Source organism: Perca flavescens, chromosome 16 (assembly GCF_004354835.1).
Source record: "Perca flavescens isolate YP-PL-M2 chromosome 16, PFLA_1.0, whole genome shotgun sequence".
NCBI classification, from domain to species: domain Eukaryota; kingdom Metazoa; phylum Chordata; class Actinopteri; order Perciformes; family Percidae; genus Perca; species Perca flavescens.
This window is the reverse complement of record NC_041346.1, coordinates 32,977,357-32,999,527: the sequence shown is the minus strand read 5'-3', so window position 1 is coordinate 32,999,527 and position 22,171 is coordinate 32,977,357. Positions and strand designations below refer to the sequence as shown.

General features: G+C 39.4%; 3 protein-coding genes across 4 annotated transcripts in view; 1 reads left to right on the top strand and 2 right to left on the bottom strand.

Moving 5' to 3' along the window:
• Positions 1–3,695, bottom strand: part of lmbrd2b (LMBR1 domain containing 2b) — a 50,305-nt gene extending 46,610 nt beyond the window's left edge. Inside the window, exons 1-2 of the mRNA XM_028601340.1 lie at positions 3,658–3,695; positions 3,492–3,549 (exon numbers count right to left, since the gene is read on the bottom strand). The gene's annotated coding sequence lies outside the window, so the exon portion shown is untranslated. The remainder of the gene's footprint in view (positions 1–3,491; positions 3,550–3,657) is intronic.
• LOC114570782 (uncharacterized) overlaps positions 1–22,171 on the bottom strand; it is a 645,073-nt gene that overhangs the window by 95,964 nt on the left and 526,938 nt on the right. The gene's annotated exons all lie outside the window — the stretch shown is intronic.
• LOC114570794 (deoxyribonuclease-2-beta-like) lies at positions 13,920–20,511 on the top strand. The gene is made up of 9 exons (XM_028601363.1): positions 13,920–14,119; positions 14,494–14,591; positions 17,402–17,552; positions 17,853–17,931; positions 18,389–18,550; positions 18,800–18,991; positions 19,388–19,423; positions 19,634–19,702; positions 19,937–20,511. The coding sequence occupies exons 2-9, from the start codon at positions 14,500–14,502 to the stop codon at positions 20,275–20,277; spliced, it is 1,122 nt and encodes a 373-aa protein (XP_028457164.1). The 5' UTR covers positions 13,920–14,119; positions 14,494–14,499; the 3' UTR covers positions 20,278–20,511.

Here is a 22,171-nt window from a genome sequence, read left to right as displayed (position 1 = left end):
GTGTGCCGCTGCTGTTGTCGGAAAAACACAGATGTTGCGTTCACTTGAAATTCGCCCCGCCAGCGTAGTGCTGCATTCAAAGTTGTTGTAAAATACCCTTTTCCTATCCAGTGGTTGTTTCTGTCGTTTAACAGGAACTTACTGGTGAAATAAGTTATTGTTATAAGTTATTGTTGTTACATTTTTTAATAAATCATTTAATTTTGCCTTAGCAATAAACAAGCCGTTCTATAATGTTTTTTTTGCGCCTTTTTGAAAAAAAATAATAAAAATATGCAGATTAAATATCAGGTAATAACCAACTGTAAAGTAGCTACACCTTTTTAAAAGGATCCTTTCGGTAAATCAGCCTCTGCCGGGTAGAAATTTGTGAAATTGTATAAAAAAAGTTAACACCAACAATTAGTGGCAAAATCCATTGTTATGTCTACAAAATTATTTTAGATATAGTAGAAGTTCAAGTCACCACTACCTCTGGTCAAAATATTGATTTAGTAACTAAGAATCTCAAAGTAATGAGAAAATGTCAAGTATTGACTTAGAATCTCAATATATTAACTTCTGCGCACCGGCGTGCAACATATTGTATATATGTATTATGAGTCTGGAGATCCTTTTTTCTTGTTGAAGGGGAAATCTATTGTTGGGACACATTTGTTTCTACTGTTTCAACAGAATTGTATTAATGTTGATAGAGTTTGGATGCTTTCAATGGTTTGTTCAAATTCTGCATTAGCAAAACACAATTTATTTTATAAAATGATGAATCTTTACCCGGACAAGTGACTTTTATGCATGGACAAGTGAAACGTAAATGTACTTGTCTGAAGGACAAGTGCCTCAAAAAGTTAATGTCAAGCCCTGCTTAAAGTGTTTTACGTTTTTTAATTTTCTTGCAGTTTTTTATATCTTTAATCGCATTAGTATAATACACTCTTAAAGTGTTACATTTATGAAGTATTTTATCACTTTGTGATTCTTCTATATATTTTAAAAAGTGTAGAACATTGCTCCCATTCTCCATGCACCATGTACTGAGAGACAATACTATAGTCAGCCTGTCTCTGTTCATATGTATCTGAAGCTTGTGTTAAACTAACAGGCCATGTGGTCGGTTCTCTGACCTTTGAACTGTCTCTAGTAACAGCTGGTAAACACCAGTCATACCTTTAGAACACAAGGTACATCATAACCAGGCACAAACACAATCTGTAGAAGAAAATCTGCAGGAATTTAGCGGACTGTTTCTGCTCGTGATGAAGATATGTTAACATTCTGTGTTTAAAAATTATCTAAATCTGCAAAATTCTGCATCTGCAGATTCTGTCTGGTCCTGATGATAACCAAGAGTGCAACAAGTGTGATTGTCTTCTGTTTAGATTCCTTTTTGCTTACTTTATGATGTATGAACATGTGTAATAGCAAGAGAGAGAGAGGGGGAGGCCTTGATTTGTACTCCATTATCCATTATACAATGGCTCTACAATTCCCTTAAAAGAAGTTTGAATGAGGTAATTCCAACTTAATCTTTTATAAAGTTGTAAAAGTGCTATTGCGCTTTGCGAGGAATTGGTGAACAGTTGGCTGTGAACTAGGACTCGGTGCCTGTGAACTAGGACTCGGTGCCTGTGAACTAGGACTCGGTGCCTGTGAACTAGGACTCGGTGCCTGTGAACTAGGACTCGGTGCCTGTGAACTAGGACTCGGTGCCTGTGAACTAGGACTCGGTGCCTGTGAGCTAGGACTCGGTGCCTGTGAACTAGGACTCGGTGCCTGTGAACTAGGACTCGGTGCCTGTGATCTAGGACTCGGTGCCTGTGAACTAGGACTCGGTGCCTGTGAACTAGGACTCGGTACCTGTGAGCTAGGACTCGGTGCCTGTGAACTAGGACTCGGTGCCTGTGAACTAGGACTCGGTGCCTGTGAACTAGGACTCGGTGCCAGTTGGGAAAACAGCTTTCTGCCTTAAAAGTCCAACACGCAACGGAGGCTTGGTTCTGGAAGAGTTCAACAGAGACCGGGTCTTACAAACAGTCAACGTAAACCAAGTCATACATTTAGTTTAGATACTTCAAAACGCAAATTCTGAGTGACTAAAACTGTAAAAGTCACACGACCAAATTGAGAACCCTTTAATTGATTAAGTCTAGAAATATAGGGCTGCTCGATTATGGAAAAAATAATAATCCCGATTATTTTGGTCAATATTGAAATCACGATTATTTAACACGATTACTCATTAACATTTGGATATAATGGATAGTGTCCAGGGTATAATCTGTTAGTGTCCTTTATCTCACAGAAAGAGTCTTTGGATCAGAATAAAATCAGTTTTACTACTGTGAGTCGGTTCAGCTTTACAGAAATCACACATAACGTTACACAGCTAATGAACAGTTCCACAGACATAACACAATGTGCATCTCACATCACATGTTCACTCACTATTACCACTGGCATTACGAAACATTGGGCCAAAATATCAACAATAATGTCGCCGTCAGTGGGCTTATTTTCTAGCTAACCTCAGGAAAAATCCAGCACATAGACGGTACCTTAGAGTAACGTTACGTGAAACAGGTGATTTAACGTCCCTGCTCATTTACATACAGTTTAACAACTAAATGCTGAGGGAACATTACTATGTTTTTTCATGTTGTTTTGAGCAGTATGCCTATACAGCGGGGGGGCAGGGTTAGCTAACGTTAGCTGTTCCCAGACAACTGAATTGGTTGTGCCTTTTTTGCTCACCAAACGCTGCTGCCATCTTTACTCGCGCTGAGCTTTTAAATTCCAGGGGATGATATGACCACGACTTGCCTCCCTGACTGGCTTCGGTAGGGGCGGAGGGGCGGAGGGGCGCATGCACGTGTCATTCAGAACACAAGACAAAATAAGAGTGTTCTTGCAAAACAGAACATGGCAAAATAATCGTTTTTTCTCGATTATACTATTTTGGTGATCGTTGGGAGCCAAAATCGAAATTGAAACCGAAATTCAATTAATTGCACAGCCCTAAAATAAAGGCCTGTAAAAGACATAAGAAACCAGCTCTGACCCTCCCTCCCCTCTTGCTATATTGTGTCATTATTGGCTGTATTACTGTTGCTAAATAAAATCATTTAAGAACCCAAGGACAGCTCTGGTGTGTGACTTCATTCTCCAGGTAGGACAGTAAATTAATCCGGGACCGCCACACTACAGCCCACGCAACGGATATCAGGCACACCACATTTCTTTGGGTAAGAGGGCTCTAATTATGCAAAAAACATTTTGATATGAAAGAGAAAAGAGCAGGAAGAAGGAAGCCTTCACATACGAGAGGCTGAAACATTTTGCACGGATAATTACTTCATCTGTTACATATTTAATAAGATTATGGCTCGTCTGCTGAGGTCTGGTAGTTAACATATTTCCCATATTCAACTGTAGTGTAAGAATGCAGGACTCTTACATGTAGGGTAGTATTTTCAATATTATAGTATACTTACTGGTAGTAGTAGTAGTAGTTTTACTGCAGTAAAGGTTACGAGAACTTCCTCCTCCGCCCTACAATAATATAATAATAATAATGTTAGTATTCCTCCTGGTGATGTTAACAGCTGGTTTATATAAGACAGACAGAGAATAGTATTTCCAATATTATAGTATACTTACTGGTAATAGTAGTAGTAGTTTTACTGCAGTGAAGGATCTGAGTACTTCCTCTTCCGCCCTACAATATAATAATGTTGCAGACAGACAGTAAGACAGGCAGACAGAATAAGACAGACAGATGTTGTTTATGTTGTTGTAAATAAGACAGACAGACAGAATAAGAGTGGCTCCTTGGCTGAGCCGCCGGCCCCCGGGAGAGTCCGGTATAGCCTGACTCTGACCGGTAAAACTGAGGCCCCGTTAGCACTAGCTTCACAGCAGAGTGTTCAGGTCCAGTCAAAACCATGCAGCTTAGCTATCAGCGGCAGGCAGACGCTTGTGTAAAATACAGCAGCTGTGGATGAGAGGGAGGCTGGTTGCTGAAAGTTAGATTCTTTAGCGCTGGTGATTTTCCTTTGGCGCTGGCTTCAAACCTCTTTGAGGGGCACCACGACTTTCTCTATGCAGGAGAAACCCTGTAAACATGGGCTATAGGAGGCGCTACAGGGTCCCAGACTGCAGAAAGAACAAATATATAAATACTCATTTGTTCCTCTGTCAATATCTCAGCTGAATCAACACAGGAGGGCAAAGAAGTGATAGTTCCCCCCCCACTTTCATCTATATATTTATGGCTATTCAAGACCACCCATATTAATGATCTATTTATGTTATTTTTTTATGCCTGTATGTTTTTAGCTTGTTGTCTTTAGGATGTTGTCTTGTTATTGGTGGAGCTTCTATTGTAAGATACATTTCCGTGTCTATTTATGTTGTGTTGCTTTGTGGCGCCAACACAACTTTGCGGCACTCTTTGCATACGAGCTGTTCTTGTTTTGTGTCACTTGCCTTGAACCCAAAATGCTTCCACACAATGACGATCTGATTCTCGGGACAAGCCCCTCGGCCTCGCCTTCTGCTACGTTACACATGTTTTTGTTTTCTTTGTTAAGATAGTTTATAGCTTTATGACCGACTGCTATCTGTTGTGGAATTGTCCTCCCGTTACTCTGTCCTCTGTGACTGTCTACGTCTAAACTAAGCTGCGCGGAACAACAGGGAACAACTCTGATTGGCTCATGGAGGCACGTGATCAGACAGTGGTTTACGGAGCGCTAGACTGGCTCTGCAAAAAAGCTAAAAAACTTTGATAAGGAGCGTTCTACGAACAAAATGACGCATTTTAAATATCGCTCGATCACGCAAATTTGATCGTGGGAAGCCAAAAAATCATGATCGTGATTAAAATGTGATTAATTGTGCAGGAAATGAGTCTGTTCCACATGAAATCCTGGCTGATGCAGATGTCTTTGAGTCTTTGATGAATTATCGCCAATAAAATCTCATCAGCTGTTTTCTTTGAATCGACTGATGTTTTTGCTGAATTAATAAACATCTGTTTATTAGTTACAGAAAATGTTTCTCTTTATTCAGCAGGTGGTCCGACAGAGAGTTATGGATAATAAAGAATATGTGATTATCTGCTGTTAAACCCTGAAGTGGCCACTAGATGGAGCCAGCAATACCTGACTGAAGAGGAGAGGACTGATGTCTGATTATACTGACAGTATGACACAAAACACATGTTGAAGGATTCTTCCTGGAAACTATTTCTAGTATTTTAAAACCTGACAGGATTTAACTTTCATAGAGAAAATGGTGAAAAATGTGGATCAGTGTTTCCTAAAAACCCAACATGATGTCCTCAAGTGTCTTGTTTTGTCCCCAACACAAAGATATTCAGTTTCCTGTCCCAGAGGAGAGAAGACTCTAGAATATATTCACATTTAACAAGCTGACAATGACTCAAACTGATTATTCAATTATCTAAATCAGGGGTGTCAAACTCATCTTCACTTAAGGCCACACTGGAGAATGAGATGTGAAGTTCATAGACATGCTTTAATTTAAGAGAAAAGTCAAATATCTTTGACCGTATTATTGTAAGTCTTATAAAGTCTTCTCACTTGCAGTTTGGTCGACATAAAGTCCTAAAAAGTCAGACAAAAGTTCCTTATTGATCATAGAAAAAGGTAGAAAAAGCGACAAAAACATCAACAAAAAAAAAAGTCAGAAAAAGCCTCCAAAAAAGGAGGGAAAGAACAAAAAAAACTGAAAAAGTAGCAGAAACGTAGAAAAAAGCGAAATTGATTGTGAACCTAAATTGATATGCAGGCCGGATAGAAATATGCGAGTGGCCGGACCTGACACACGTGATCTAAAAGTTAGAAATTAATTTAATAGTTTGTTAATCATTGCAGCTCTACTGTAAACACAGTTTGTTGTCAGGGTCCTGAAGGATCAACTCTTCCAGTGATCTGAAGATAATATCTCTGGGTGAAAGCAGACCACCTATCCAGTATTTCAATTAAACCCCTTTACATGAGTGCAAGCCATAAGAAAATGTATTTTTGGTTAATTTTATCTTGTCTACTTTAGATTTAGATTCGTTAATTTGCCATAGTTCTTTGTGTACTTACATACATAAAAAAAATGTGCAACAGGAAAAGACAACAATCATACAAACGTACGCAAGAATACATAGACTAAATATAAGAATACAAACAATACTGCCAAATTCTTTTAGAGGTCCAGTATGTAAGATGTAGTGCCATCTAGTGGTCAGGTTGCAGATTGCAACCAACTGAATACCCATCCTCTCAAAACTCAGAAGGCCCGGGCGCCGGGTTAGCTCAGTTGGTAGAGCGGGGGCCCATATATAGAGGTCTACTCCTCGAGGCAGAGAGCCCGGGTTCGACTCAGACCTGCGGCCCTTTACTGCATGTCATTCCCCCCTCTCTCCCCCCTTCATGTCTTCTGCTGTCCTATCGAAATAAAGGCTGAAAAATGCCACAAAAAATAATCTTTAAAAATAAATATAAAAACTCAAAAGGCCTCTCTAAGCCAGTGTTCAGTTTGTCCCTTCTGGGCTACTGTAGAAACAAGGCGGTGCTCTGGGAAAGGTTGGCACTATAGTGAGTAGCAGGGATGTAAAGCTACATGCTAACTGGAGTAGCTTCATTAAAAAGGATGAAAACAAAGCCAACCTGACAGTTCTAATTAAAGGGTTAGGGTTAGAAGCATCGCTGCTTTTCAACAGGGAATATTCAAAGATTTTGGTGGCGACAGCGAGGGAAACCAACATTTCTGACCAAACCTGAGCTTAATTTCACAGAAAACAAGAGAAAGAAAATAGATGAAGCGAGAGACAAAGCGAGAGATGAAGCGACTGCTCTGTTGTTGCAGGACAGAGTCTAAAAATTATAATGGTTGGGGAAACGCTCCTTATGTTTTTATGAATACTTCTTAAGTTTTATTAAATAATTTCTTAAAGCATTAAAACAGACTTGTGTTGGAGTTTGAAACATTCTAAAATGTTATTTTCTTTACTAAAAGAAGACCAGAAGAGGTCAGAAAGGTTTGCATATTGGTTCCAAATATCAGTTATCGGTTTCATTAACTACTAATAATCATATCGGCACTGGCCCCATCAACCCCTATTACAGAGCATGGTCAGGTATGGGATGCCATAAGGTATGGAAATATCTCAAAACATTTCATTCAAAGCCTGCTTGTCAGGTAAAGACTGCCATGAAGGTTATGGAGAGAAATGGAAACCAGTCTCTCCATGCAAGCACAGAGAATATTGTCTGATCTATATAAGTATGAGCTCTTACCCTCTGGCAGAAGATATATGTACCCAAATGTAAACTTAACCTTTATTTAAACTAGGCCTAATGTGGACCTACCTAACTTTAAACTTTAAATAATGTTGCTTGAGGCTGCAGAGGTTGTGCAATATCTTCATGATCTGACGCAAAGGGTTGTGTAATAGGTTGATCTTATCACTGTTAGTGAAAGATGTGCAATATGTAAATTATGATCGGCTGTGTCTTAGTACACTACATGTCCCTTTGTTAATATGTTGTCGTTTATTGTAACCACTATGTCAGCTATATGATTATGATATGATATAACCAGCTGTGCCAACTTCTACTTATGAGAAATACCCCTATGCATTTTAAATGACACTTTACTTACAAAAATAAATAAAAAACTGGAAAATTGTGTCCGTGTATACAAATCATCAATATATTTAATTTTGTGACCACTTCATGAACTGCCGTGAGAATGAGTTGGGTAGACCCAGAGTCAGTGTCATCTGGAGTGCTAATTTAAGGCCATTAAAGGCTTGTGTGGCTTCAGAGGTCCATACAACATCGTCATGTGATTGCATGTTTTTTACTATGTATGACAGCAATAGGAGCACATTCCCAAAAAGGACAAGACTTGTTCCTTGGTGATAGGTTTGGGAATGTTCTGGATAGCTTCTGTGTGCCTCTGTGTGTTTGGCTGAGATGGATTTGCCATCAACTGTGATCCAACCCATTCTGACTCCCGTTGGGTCAGAAAGTGATGCTTGGTCAGGGGCCTTTGGCGTTTGTTATTGACGCAAAAAGTCTTCGTTAGCGTCATATTTAGAAGCGCTTGGTCGGGATGCTTGGCATCACTTTTTGATGCTCTGGGTCGGGACGTACGTTTAACTGACACGCGGGACAAGAACGGGACACGAACCACAGTCTCCTGTGTTGATTGACCCATCCACCACCCCAACTGCAGATTTTATGCAGATCAAAGTCTTTCATACTACTCTCTACTGTTGTCTCTCTTCATACTATTGTCTACCGTTGTTTCTCTACATACTACTCTCTACTGCTGTCTCTCTACATACTACTCTCTACTGATATCTCTCTACATACTACTCTCTACTGTTATCTCTACATACTACTCTCTACATACTACTCTCTACTGATATCTCTCTACATACTACTCTCTACTGCTGTCTCTCTACACACTACTCTCTACTGCTGTCTCTCTACATACTACTCTCTACTGCTGTCTCTCTACATACTACTCTCTACTGCTGTCTCTCTTCATACTACTCTCTACTGCTGTCTCTCTACATACTACTCTCTACTGCGGTCTCTCTTCATACTACTCTCTACTGCTGTCTCTCTACATACTACTCTCTACTGCTGTCTCTCTTCATACTACTCTACTGCTGTCTCTCTACATACTACTCTCTACTGCTGTCTCTCTACATACTACTCTCTACTGTTGTCTCTCTACATACTACTCTCTACTGCTGTCTCTCTACATACTACTCTCGACTGCTGTCTCTCTACATACTACTCTCTATTGCTTTCTCTCTACATACTACTCTCTACTGCTGTCTCTCTTCATACTACTCTCTACTGCTGTCTCTCTTCATACTACTCTCTACTGCTGTCTCTCTTCATACTACTCTCTACTGTTGTCTCTCTACATACTACTCTCTACTGTTGTCTCTCTACATACTACTCTCTACTGTTGTCTCTCTACATACTACTCTCTACTGTTGTCTCTCTACATACTACTCTCTACTGCTGTATCTCTACATACTACTCTCTACTGCTGTCTCTCTACATACTACTCTCTATTGCTTTCTCTCTACATACTACTCTCTACTGTTGTCTCTCTACATACTACTCTCTACTGCTGTCTCTCTCTACATACTACTCTCTACTGTCTCTCTTCATACTACTCTCTACTGCTGTCTCTCTTCATACTACTCTCTACTGCTGTCTCTCTTCATACTACTCTACTGCTGTCTCTCTACATACTACTCTCTACTGTTGTCTCTCTTCATACTACTCTCTACTGCTGTCTCTCTTCATACTACTCTCTACTGCTGTCTCTCTTCATACTACTCTCTACTGCTGTCTCTCTACATACTACTCTCTACTGTTGTCTCTCTACATACTACTCTCTACTGCTGTCTCTCTTCATACTACTCTCTACTGCTGTCTCTCTTCATACTACTCTCTACTGCTGTCTCTCTACATACTACTCTCTACTGCTGTCTCTCTTCATACTACTCTACTGCTGTCTCTCTACATACTACTCTCTACTGCTGTCTCTCTTCATACTACTCTCTACTGTTGTCTCTCTTCATACTACTCTCTACTGTTGTCTCTCTTCATACTACTCTCTACTGTTGTCTCTCTTCATTCTACTCTCTACTGCTGTCTCTCTACATACTACTCTCTACTGCTGTCTCTCTACATACTACTCTCTAGTGTTTCTCTACATACTACGCTCTACCGTTGTCTCTCTTCATACTACTCTCTACTGCGGTCTCTCTTCATACTATTATCTACTGTTGTCTCTCTTCATACTAATGTATCTACCGTTGTCTCTCTTCATACTACTCTCTACTGTTCTACATACTACTCTCTGCTGTTGTCTCTCTACATACTACTGCTCTCTCTCTACGTACTACTCTCTACTGCTGTCTCTCTACATACTACTCTACTGTTTCTCTACATACTACGCTCTACCGTTGTATCTCTTTATACTACTATCTACCGTTGTCTCTCTTCATACTACTCTCTACTGCTGTCTCTCTACATACTACTCTCTACTGCTGTCTCTCTACACTACTCTCTACTGCTGTCTCTCTTCATACTATTATCTACTGTTGTCTCTTTTCATACTATTATCTACTGCTATCTCTCTACATACTACTCCCTACTGTTGTCTCTCTTCATACTACTCTCTACTGTTGTCTCTCTACATACTACTTTCTACTGCTGTGTCTCTACATACTACTCTCTACATACTACTCTCTACTGTTGTCTCTCTTCATACTACTCTCAACTGTTGTCTCTCTACAAACTACTCTCTACTGCTGTCTCTCTACATACTACTCTCTACTGCTGTCTCTCTACATACTACGGTCTACTGTTGTCTCTCTACATACTACTCTCTGCTGTTGTCTCTCTTCATACTACTCTCTACTGTTGTCTCTCTACATACTACTCTCTACTGCTGTCTCTCTTCATACTACTCTCTACTGCTGTCTCTCTACATACTACTCTATACTGTTGTCTCTCTTCATACTACTCTCTACTGCTGTCTCTCTACATACTACTCTCTACCGTTGTCTCTCTACATACTAATCTCTACTGCGGTCTCTAGATACTACTCTCTACTGCTGTCTCTCTACATACTACTCTCTACTGTTGTCTCTCTACATACTACTCTCTACTGTTGTCTCTCTACATACTACTCTTTACTGCGGTCTCTCTACTGTTGTCTCTCTTCATACCAAGTCATTTTACAGTGCGGTGCTAAAGGGGGATTTTTGCGCAGTTATCGGACGCTGAGTACCACTGACCAAACATCAGTATTTCACAAGTTAGGAGTGAGAACGGGTTGCTTGATCACATGACCCAGAAATGCTACTTCCTGTTGAACAAACTGAAGCTTAGAGACACACTAGCCATATGGCATTCTATATCTAGGGATTTTAATAGTGAAACTGCGTCTTTCACCTTGCCATTTTCCCAGGCTGCAAATCATTAAGTCGTGCAATAAAGAGGTACCGTGTGAGAAATGCAGGGTTGCACCTTGGCAAAGACGAATAAGTTAACATTTTCCCTTGAATTGAAATCTTGAACCAAAACTGACTATCAGTATGCACTGGGACACTGAAAGACGCATTGGCCAGGTCCACTAAAGAAAACCAACATGCATTAAGCATGCAGGCAGAAGGTATGAGTTTCAGAGCTGTACACTTGTGATTCGATCACTCAGATTGGATCTTACTACCAGGTGAAAGCAGGGTAGAAGTGTGAAACAAGAGGAACTAGAAAGCAGAAGGTGAAAGTGTCAGAAAACAGAAACTAGAAAGCAGAAGGTGAAAGTGTCAGAAAACAGAAACTAGAAAGTAGAAGGTGAAAGTGTCAGAAAACAGAAACTAGAAAGTAGAAGGTGAAAGTGTCAGAAAACAGAAACTAGAAAGCAGAAGGTGAAAGTGTCAGAAAACAGAAACTAGAAAGCAGAAGGTGAAAGTGTCAGAAAACAGAAACTAGGTCAGAAACTAGAAAGTGTCATAAACACACTAGAAAGAAAAGGTCAAGTCCGAACAAGTCCGCTTTTCACCTTAAAAACATCTCCAGACTCCGGCCATCACTCTCTGACTCTGTGGCAGAAACCCTCATACATGAGGATTCTCCTGGTGCCCCCCTGCCCTCCCTCCAGGACTTGTACACTGGGGGTACCAGGAAGCAGGCAAAGAACTTTACCAAAGACCCCCCACATCTTGCACACACTCTCTTTAACCTCCTCCCCTTTGGCAGGCGCTACAGATCCCTATGCAGAAAACAACCAGACATAAGAACAGCTTCTCTCCCACTGCCATCACTCTTCTGAACACTTGATAAATGGGGTCATCTTTGGCCACCCACCCACTTCTCTACACATTACATACTTACCATTCCAATATGCATCTTACGCACTACTTTGCACTATTACTTTTTGCACCTTATATACCACTCCATGTGTACTTGTCTTGATATGATGTCTTATTTGGATATTTGTATTTTTGTATATTATGTTGATATGTGCCTATATGTATATTGTTGTCTCTAGTGTACAGTATGTGTCTATATTAATATGTGTCTAGTGAATGTTTACTACCACTACATATCTATTTGTTGAATGTATAAAGAGTTAACACCTACCAAAGACTAATTCCTTGTGTATGTAAGTATACTTGGCCTAAATAAAACTGATTCTGATACATGCTTTTATTGCATCCCGTTTGGACTACTTGAATGGAGTCCTGTCTGGGGTCCCAAGCAAATCCCTAGACAGGCTCCAGTATTTCCAAAACATTTCCGCCAGGGTCCTCACCCACACCAAGACCTGGGAGCACATTACCCCAACCCTCATCCGCCTTCACTGGATCCCAATCAAGTCCTGCATCAAATATAAAATCCTCCTCCTCACCTACAAATCCCTCCATGCCCCTGGCACCACAGTACCTCTCTGACCTCCTCCATCCATACACCCCACCCCGAAACCTGCGGTCCTCAGACGCTGGCCTGCTCTCCATTCCCCAGACCAGACTCTGTACCTTCGGAGACAGAGCCTTTAGTGCTGCAGCCCCATCCCTCTGAAACACCCTCCCTGCTGATATCAGAAATGTTACATCCTTGGACATGTTGAAAAAAACTCCTGAAACACCACCTGTTCATCACAGCCTACAACCTCCTTTAGCTTAGCCACATTAATTCTGTAAAGTGTCTAGGGTTGGGTATCGTATCGTATAGTTTTTCCAATACCGGTGCTAAAGCGACACTTTTAAAACGGTGCCGGTGCCTAAACAGTGCCTGAACAGGCCATGGTCAAAATTAAAGATTTAATAATAATGTAATAACTACAACAATAACTTATTTCACCAGTAAATTGCTGTTGAACCCCAGATGGGAAGAGGGTATTTTACAATTACTGTGAATGCACCACGAGGCTTCCTGTTTTAAGTGAACGCTCCGTCTGTGTTGTTTAATTCCGACAACGTTAGCTGCTGCGCTGCAGAGCAGACTGTTAGGTCCTGGTGTCGGAGTCCTCTACAGTGAAATACAGTCACACTTTACACTGTTTAACGTTAGCTGTCAGCATTTTAACCGTGATTAATCCAGCTGCTAGCTAAAGGTAGGCTAACGTTACCTGCTGTCAGGTGTAGTATAAAGTCAGGCACCGAAATGAGGCACAGAAACTTTAATTCTTATTCGGTCTCGTTACTACTGTTTACGTCGGAACCGGTTCCCTATTGGCACCGCATTTCGGTACCCAAACCTAAAATTGTCTATATTAAATTTTCAAACAACATTTAAATAATGTTGCTTGAACTGGCAAAGGGTTGTGTAATATGTTGCTCTCACCAATGTTTGTGAAAGATGTGCAATATATGTAAATTATGATCGGCTGTGTCTAAGTATGCAACATGTCCCTTTGTTTATAGGTCGTTGATTATTGTAACCACTATGTCAGCTGTATGATTAAGACAATATGACTTGAAGTGTTAATTGTGCACCATTTGAGTCCAAGGCAAATATCCCTATGGGGACAATAACATAGGCTATCACCTGCAAAGTGGTCCTAGAGTGTACCAATTATAAGAAAACTATTTCTCAGATGTGAGATGTAATCAAGCGGTGGGTTATATTTACCTGTTGTTGTAGGACTTACTGAATATAGTACATTTAGCATACAGTTCTGCAGAAGTGCAATGCAACGTTAAATCTACGGACAGTTAAAATATATTTGCAAGTCATGCTCATGTGTTCTTTTTGCCCATGTATGGAGATGTTTCACTTGCAGGATTTTAGAAACCGCCCCCCAGATGGAGGATAAAAGGATTCTGAGGACACAGCAGAGACGTCTTGGAAATCATGTTGAAGACCGAGATCGGCACAATTGCTTTTTCTTACGAATTTTTTTTTCTGCTCTTTTGATTGCTTTTATTTCAGGAATTTCAGCCTCGTAGCACCTTTTTCACTTGATCGATTGTAACCATTTAACCTTTTTAATAAATAAAACCAAGTAGACTGCTGCGGTCCACGGAAAGTCTGTTTTTGGACATCCTGCACCTCAGGTAGGTCAGAATGAAATCCCCACCACTGTTAAATATTCATTGCATATAAGTCTTAGTAAATGAATGTCAAATTAAATTTTGTAATATTGCTTTTTGTGTAGGGGTTTTGTCTCGTCCTCAAGAGAGTTAAAACTTTTTGTAATAGCGATCATAAAAAACAGGATGATGTAAACTTGAAGCCCAGTGAATGTGGCGGTGTAACTGTTGCTGTAATTGTGTGTTTTAGGGAGTTATGTGGAGGATTCTCCTGATGGTCAGTGAATGTGGCGGTGTAACTGTTGCTGTAATTGTGTGTTTTAGGGAGTTATGTGGAGGATTCTCCTGATGGTCAGTGAATGTGGCGGTGTAACTGTTGCTGTAATTGTGTGTTTTAGGGAGTTATGTGGAGGATTTTCCTGACGGTCAGTCTGCTCTGCTGGAGCGCTGACGGCAGAGTGACCTGCAAAAACAACAACAACGCAGAAGTGGACTGGTGAGTTGATGTGTTGAAATTAATTAAATAATTGATGCATGGAATCGTGGACATGGACGATGCTGCATTGATAATCGGCCGGTCCATAATCGATTATTTCTGTTTACAATTTAAAGGACAATTCCAGCGCAATGTATTTGTAGCTTGAAACATGCTAGCACGGACCGCTGATAAGCTTACAATGCTAGTATTTGGGGCACAGGGACACTCAAATTAAATCGCTATTTAATACCACTAAAAAGGCTCCAAATATCACCACACTTCAACGTTAGCATAATGAGGGTCCCTAAATGTTAACCGAAGAATTGAGAACGTTGTTAGTGTACAGATAGTTTATTGAAACGATAGATTATAAAGGAAGTGCCATGTGCTCAGTGCTGTATAGTTTTATGTATCCAGTTTATTTAGTATTAGAGCACTGCAGAATGTTTGGTCTTTGAAGCTTGAGAAGCTATGAATTAAATATCCTATATAGCTTTAATAGAAAAATGTATTTGGTGCATCGTATCGAAGACATGATAATAGTAATCGAATTGGGAGATCAGTGAAGATTCACACCTCTAGTGGTGAGACAACACTCAAAAACTACAACAAAAGACAATATTTTTCTGACCTTTTTATAGAACAACTGATTTATTGATTAATGGAAAAATAGAAAAGACTAAATCCATAATGAATATAATGTTAATTGTAGCCGTAGTCTGTCGATTATTTTTCACATTTAATCAATTAGTATAAAAATTATCAGAAAATAGTGAAAAACTACTTCGCCCATGATGAAAAGTGACAAATTCAAATGTCTTGTTTTGTCTGAGCAACAGTTCAAACCCCAATGAAAATGAATTAAACATAATGTTGGAGAAAGAAAATCTTCACATTACAAAAGCGGACAGGTACAGTTTGGCCCACAGCTGCAGAGATGAATGGATTAGTCCTCAACTATTATACAGTACAGGCCAAAATTTTGGACCCACCTTCTCATTCAATGTGTTTATTTATTTTCATGACTATTTACATTGTAGATTCTCACTGAAGGCATTAAAACTATGAATGAACACATATGAAATGATGTACTTAACAAAAAAGTGTGAAATAACTGAAAACATGTCTTATATTTTAGATTCTTCAAAGTAGCCACCCTTTGCTTTTTTTGATAACTCCGCAAACCCTTGGTGTTCTCTCAATGAGCTTCATGAGGTAGTCACCTGAAATGGTTTTACCTTCACAGGTGTGCTTTGTTAACCTGACTCCTCCAGATGGATTGCTTCGCATTTGCTCGGCATATCCATCTTGGAACTTTCCGTTGGAGAACTTTTGGGAAGGGGCGGAAATCCTGGTTAGCTGATTGGATGAACCATCTGTCTATCACCTATGTTGGTGATAGACGGGCCAAATCAACCAATCAGATCCACGAAGCGTATGAAAATACAACCACAAGTCCGCCCCTGCTGCTGCAGGCAAAGCATAGCTCGTTAGCTCAGCATGCAAGCAACCTGTCGGTAAAGGAGATTTGCCGTTTGTGTAACGAGAATTTAGGAATAAAAGACACCATTTCAGGTTCCCGGACCATATTCCAAAAGAAGGATCCAAGAGAAAAAAAGCATTAGCGAGCGGCTAACAGAATTAGGGCTACCGCTGGCTGATAATAGTGGTTAGCTGATTGGATAAACCATCTGTCTATCACCACCTAAACCCACCTCAAAACAAACACTGATTGGCCCGGTCGTTTGGCTAACGGCTCCAAATTTTCTCTATCTTAAGATGCCAGACTGATCTGGGAGGAGAGAACTGGAGCTCAAGAGATCAGGACGGTCTCACGAGGCTAGTGCTTTGTCAGGGTTAATTTTTTCCCTTATTAATAAAAAAGCAAAGGGTGGCTACTTTGAAGAATCTAAAATATAAGACTTTTTTTCAGTTATTTCACTGTTAAGTACATAATTCCACATGTGTTCATTCATAGTTTTGATGCCTTCAGTGAGAATCTACAATGTAAATAGTCATGAAAATAAAAAGGAAACACATTGAATGAGAAGGTGTGTCCAAACTTTTGGCCTGTACTGTATATTATGGCCAACAGCTGCAGAAATGAATGGATTAGTCCTCAACTATTATATATTATGGCCAACAGCTGCAGAGATGAATGGATTAGTCCTCAACTTTTATATATTATATATTATAACTATTCTGATGATCCATTAATCAGTTTGAGTCATTTCGATTTAAATAAAACAGGTAAACTTGTGTGATGTCAGCTTGTTAAATGTGAATTATAGTTTCTTCTCTCCTCTGGGACAGTAAACTGAAATTATCCTTCCTTTCATCCTTCCTTCCTTCTCTTAACTTCCTGTCTTCCATCTTCTTTTTTAGGGTTCATCCCTCTCGCTCTCTATCTCTCTCAACCTGACAGCAGCTCATCGTCATACAGACTACATGCAGATATATTCAGAGTGTAGAGAGAAGTCTGGTCACTGTGAATCATAGATTAGATGTTTACTGCTCATGAGTCTCTGTCCTCTCTGCACATTAATGTTTCTCTTCTCTACTCATCATCAGGTATATCATCTACAAGGCACCCAGACTGAATAACATCGGAACAAACTATAAAACAAAGCTAAAATAATAATTATTTATTTATTTATATTAAGCCACAGCTTCATCAGTTCACACTAACATTTCTTTAGATATTCAGATACAAAAGCAGAGCATACAGACTACATGCAGATATAATATATACAATATATAAAAGATGTAAGGGATTAGCTTTATAGGTTTACTGCTACTAAGTTTCTGTCCTCTCTGCTCATCATCAGGTTCATCATCTATAAGGTACCAGTTACAGACAAAACTACGGGTTTTGAATATCTTTACATAGATTCAGCTGGGAAGACGACCTCTAAGCCCATCAACAATCCTAACGGTGTCCTGGCAAACACCCTGCGGCCCATTTTTACAACATCAATGGTGAGGATCATGTTTAAACTGCAGCTTTGTTTCCATTTTGATAAAAATGAAACCATGACTCAAACTGATGGATAGATATTATGGCCTGTAATACTTATAAAGCATCAACTAGCTCTCCTAAAATATCTCAACGTACTCTGTTGAAACTGTTCAATACACAACAGTTGAGTAAATATGTAATTGAAAAATGAATCTGCAGCGGTAGACTTGGTACCTTGCTGTTCCCCTCGCTGGATTGGTTGCGTACATCCCAATAATTAAAACATTATGTTGCTTCTCTTCATTCTGCATCAATTATAGACGGACAACTTTGCATTCATCTCCTACAACGATCAACCTCCAGGATGTGATGCTATTGCTGAATTTGGCCACAGTAAAGGTGAGTAGAGGAAGCATCACTCTCACAGGAAACATCTCTCTGAACCTCCATCAGGTTTTCATCACAGAGGACAGAGGCTGCTCAGTGTGAATACTGTACTTCTGTAGCCGACAGTCAAACATCTGTCAGTGTAACAACATTGTCATCATCTCTGTTATCTTAATAATGATCTGTGACTCCTGTTTGTTCAACTCCTCCAGCTTCTGTCTTTGAATCATTTAAATGAGATCTGTGTTTACATCAGATCATAGTGACGCATTCAAGTGAACGAAATAAAACAATCAGAGCAGCAACAGAGCTCAGTAACATCTGTAGCTGGAGGACCCCTCCGTCAGATGAATGATTCAGTCTTTTATCTGTTAGTTTGAAATATTAAAAACACAGTCAGGATTTTACATTTTAGGTTTTTCATCAGTCTATCAGTCAATAGTTGTCTGTCTATCTGTTAATGTTTCAGGAGTTGTGATGATGGATACAACCACAGGAGTCTGGCTCTTACACAGTGTACCACGATTCCCTTTCAAACGAGATCAAAATAAGTTCTACCCTGACAGCGGAGTAAAGAACGCTCAGACGTTTATCTGTGTAACATTCAACTACAACACGTTCCAACAGATAGGTAATGTTATTAGTTACATCATATTTATGGTCTATGGTTGATTTGATATGATGTTAATGTTGTCTTGTTGTATTATTTGAAGGTGAATCTGCTGGAACATCAATTTTCACATTTTGCCAGACGTTTATCTGTGTAACATTCAACTACAACACGTTCCAACAGATAGGTAATGTTATTAGTTACATCATATTTATGGTCTATGGTTGATTTGAATATGATGTTAATGTTGTCTTGTTGTATTATTTGAAGGTGAACATCTGCTGGACATCAATGCTTTCACATTTGATGATCATATTCCAAACAACTTCCATGATAGCCTTAAGAAACTTAGGAGGACTGAAAATAACAACAGGACCCCAAGAGTAAATCAAGTCAAAATCAAGGACCTGACATCAGCAAGAGGAACATCGTTTCGTAGCATTGCTAAGAAACAGTATAAAGGTGAGATATCTGCATGATGGTTTGAGTCACATTTCCTAACTTAGTAAAGACAACGTTACAAAGAAAAGAGACATTTTGACTGAGGAAATGAGAGAAGTTTCTACTGTAGTTTAACATCAGTCTGTTTATTCTAATGAGTGATTCCAGCCTGGGACTGGTTAGAACTGGTTAAATGTAAATGTGTGTAGCTGCTGAAGATCACTGACTTCATGCTTCAATAGTCTTCAGAGAGGAAACCTCCCAAATGTTCTCATCAACGTGTCAGAGACTCAAATGAAAACTTTTAGTCTAAACTATGACATTATGGGCTGTTAAAATACCAATGAACTCCTGCCTCAGATGTGAAGAAGATTCAACAAACTGACTATTCTACGGTTTGTTTTTTTCCTGATGCAGAAGGAGAAGAAGCTGAAGACGATGAATGTGACGATGGTAACTAAATACAGTACCAATGAACACCTGCCTCAAATGTGAAGAAGATTACACAAACTGACTATTTTACTGTTTCTTTCTTCAGAACCTAAAAAAAAGATTAAAACACAAACCCAGAGGAAACATATTGTAACAAAATACCAATGAACACCTGCCTAAAATCTAAAGGTAACAAACTAACAATTCTACGGTTTGTGTTTGTTTTTTCAGGACCTTCTCCTACAAAAAAACCAAGACCAGGACCTCCTTCTACAACAAAAGCACCCAAAGAAGAATATGGTAAAAAAAAAAAAAATGTATTAAGTAATTCTTTCAATAAAATGTTGGTATTGCTCTTATTACTTAAACTTGAACACTAATGTGCAGAATGAGTCATAACCACCATTAATGCAAAGATAAACTCTTGAGTCTAAGTTGCACAAATGTATTGATTTTCTGAGTAAAGGATGTAGAAGGAGGAGTATTTTGTGTAACAGTTTCTGTAACTTGACTCATGTGTTGTTGTTCTTGCAGAAGGAGATCTTTACCTCACTATTGCAGAAACATACACGACTAATGTGAAAGTCCAGACCTGGTGCAGCAAGAAGGAAGGTTGTTACAGTGGAGAATATCAAGTAATCAGAATTAAATCTGTAAAAGCTAATCTGGGTAACGTGCTGGTTCAGTGGAAGCCTGGTAAAGATCATTCCAAGTGGTGTGTAGCTGAAGATAATAATAATCATTTGATCTGTATTGCTGATGTAAACAGAGGCCTCAGCCAATACAAAAGGCCGGGGGGTGCACTGTGCTTTATACATCAAGGGGCAAGTGAACTATTTCAAGATGTTATTGCTGAAACTGAGGAGTGCAGTTAGTCCAAATCCTAACAGGTCCTCTTCCCGTAAGCGTCTCCGTGAATCTGACTGTGATGATGATTAATATTTGATCAGATAAATACGCCTCTCTTTGCCAGCGTACGTCATTACTGTTTGTTGTGTGCTTCGGTTTGTCATTTTTTACATTCCATTACATGACATTTAGCTGACGCTTTTATCCAGCGACTTCGCTTTTATCCAAAGCGACTTACAATTGCTATATATGAGAGAGGTGCAACTAGGGGTTAAGTACCTTGCTCAGGGAGTAGGGTTGGGTATCGTTTCGATTTTTTTTCGATTCCGGTGCTAAATCGATACTTTCTAAACGGTGCCTGAATCGGTACTTTTCAATAAAGTTAAAAAAAAAAAGAAGAAGAAAAAAAAAAATAAGGGTAGTAAACAACAGTCAGTGACTTGTTTATTGCTAAGGCCATGGTCAAAATTAAATATTTAATAATAACGTAATAACTATAACAATAACAATAACTTATTTCACCAGTAAATTGCTGTTGAACCCCAGATGGGAAAAGGGTATTTTACAATTACTGTCAATGCACCACGAGGCTACCTGTTTTAAGTGAATTTGTGTTGTTTAATTCCGACAATGGCAGCTGCAAGTGAACGCACCGTCTGTGTTGTTTAATTCCGACAACGGCAGCTGCGAGTGAACGCATCGTCTGTGTTGTTTAATTCCGACAACGGCAGCTGCGAGTGAACGCACCGTCTGTGTAGTTTAATTCCGACCATATAAACATCCTGTATATCTATGAATTGTAGAAGTCCTCCACAGTGAAACACAGTCACACTTTACACTGTTTAACGTTAGCTGTCAGCATTTTAACCGTGATTAATCCAGCTGCTAGCTAACGCTAGGCTAACGTTACATGCTGTCAGGTGAAGTGTAAAGTTGAGCACCGAAATGAGGCACCAAAACTTTCGTTCTTATTCGGTCTCGTTACTACCGTTTACGTCGGCACCGGTTCCCTATTGGCACCGAGTTTCGGTACCCAACCCTATCAGGGAGACACATTGGTTGGGGTGGATAGAGATACAGACCACTCACACAGACACATGTGTGTATTCTGAGTTGTAACAGCAGAGGGGGACAGAGCATCCACGTGAAGATTCTCTTAGGACGATGTCCCCCATTAGGCCGTAGGGCTTAGATTCAACTGGTAATAAAAATAAATAATGGTAACTATTAACAAGCCAATAATGTTAATAATAAGAAACATAAACATAAGTGTGCCGACAATGCATTGTGGGTATCGTGAAAATTGTTTGACATTACATTACATTGTCTGAAAATAAATACTCATGTTTTTACTTCATATTGTTTTACAACAAGTTTTCTAATTCGTAAAATACAGAGCGTTAGGCAGCGTCTCTCAGCGAGGCACCTGACCAAGCCTCGTATTTTACCAGATGGGAGTGACAACGGGTTGTGTTTTACGGTGTTAAGTTTTTGCATTTAATAATAATGCTGCTTGAATTAAATAACCGATATTACTTTCATAGGACACACTCTTAAAGTGTGTTTGCTGAATGATTACATCATCCTGAATAATTAACTAATCTTTCTTTGGTTTATTACACTCTTAAAGTCTTTTACGTTTTTGAATTTTCTTGCAGTTTTTTATATCTTGTATCACATTAGTATAAGACACTCTTAAAGTGTTACATTTATGAAGTATTTTATCGCTTTGTGATTCTTCTATATATTTTAAAGTGTAGAACATTCTCCATGCACCATGTACTGAGAGATGATACTATAGTCACCCTGTCTCTGTTCATATGTATCTGAAGCTTGTGTTAAACAAACAGGCCATGTGGTCGGTTCTCTGACCTCTGAACTGTCTCCAGTAACAGCTGGTAAACACCAGTCATACCTTTA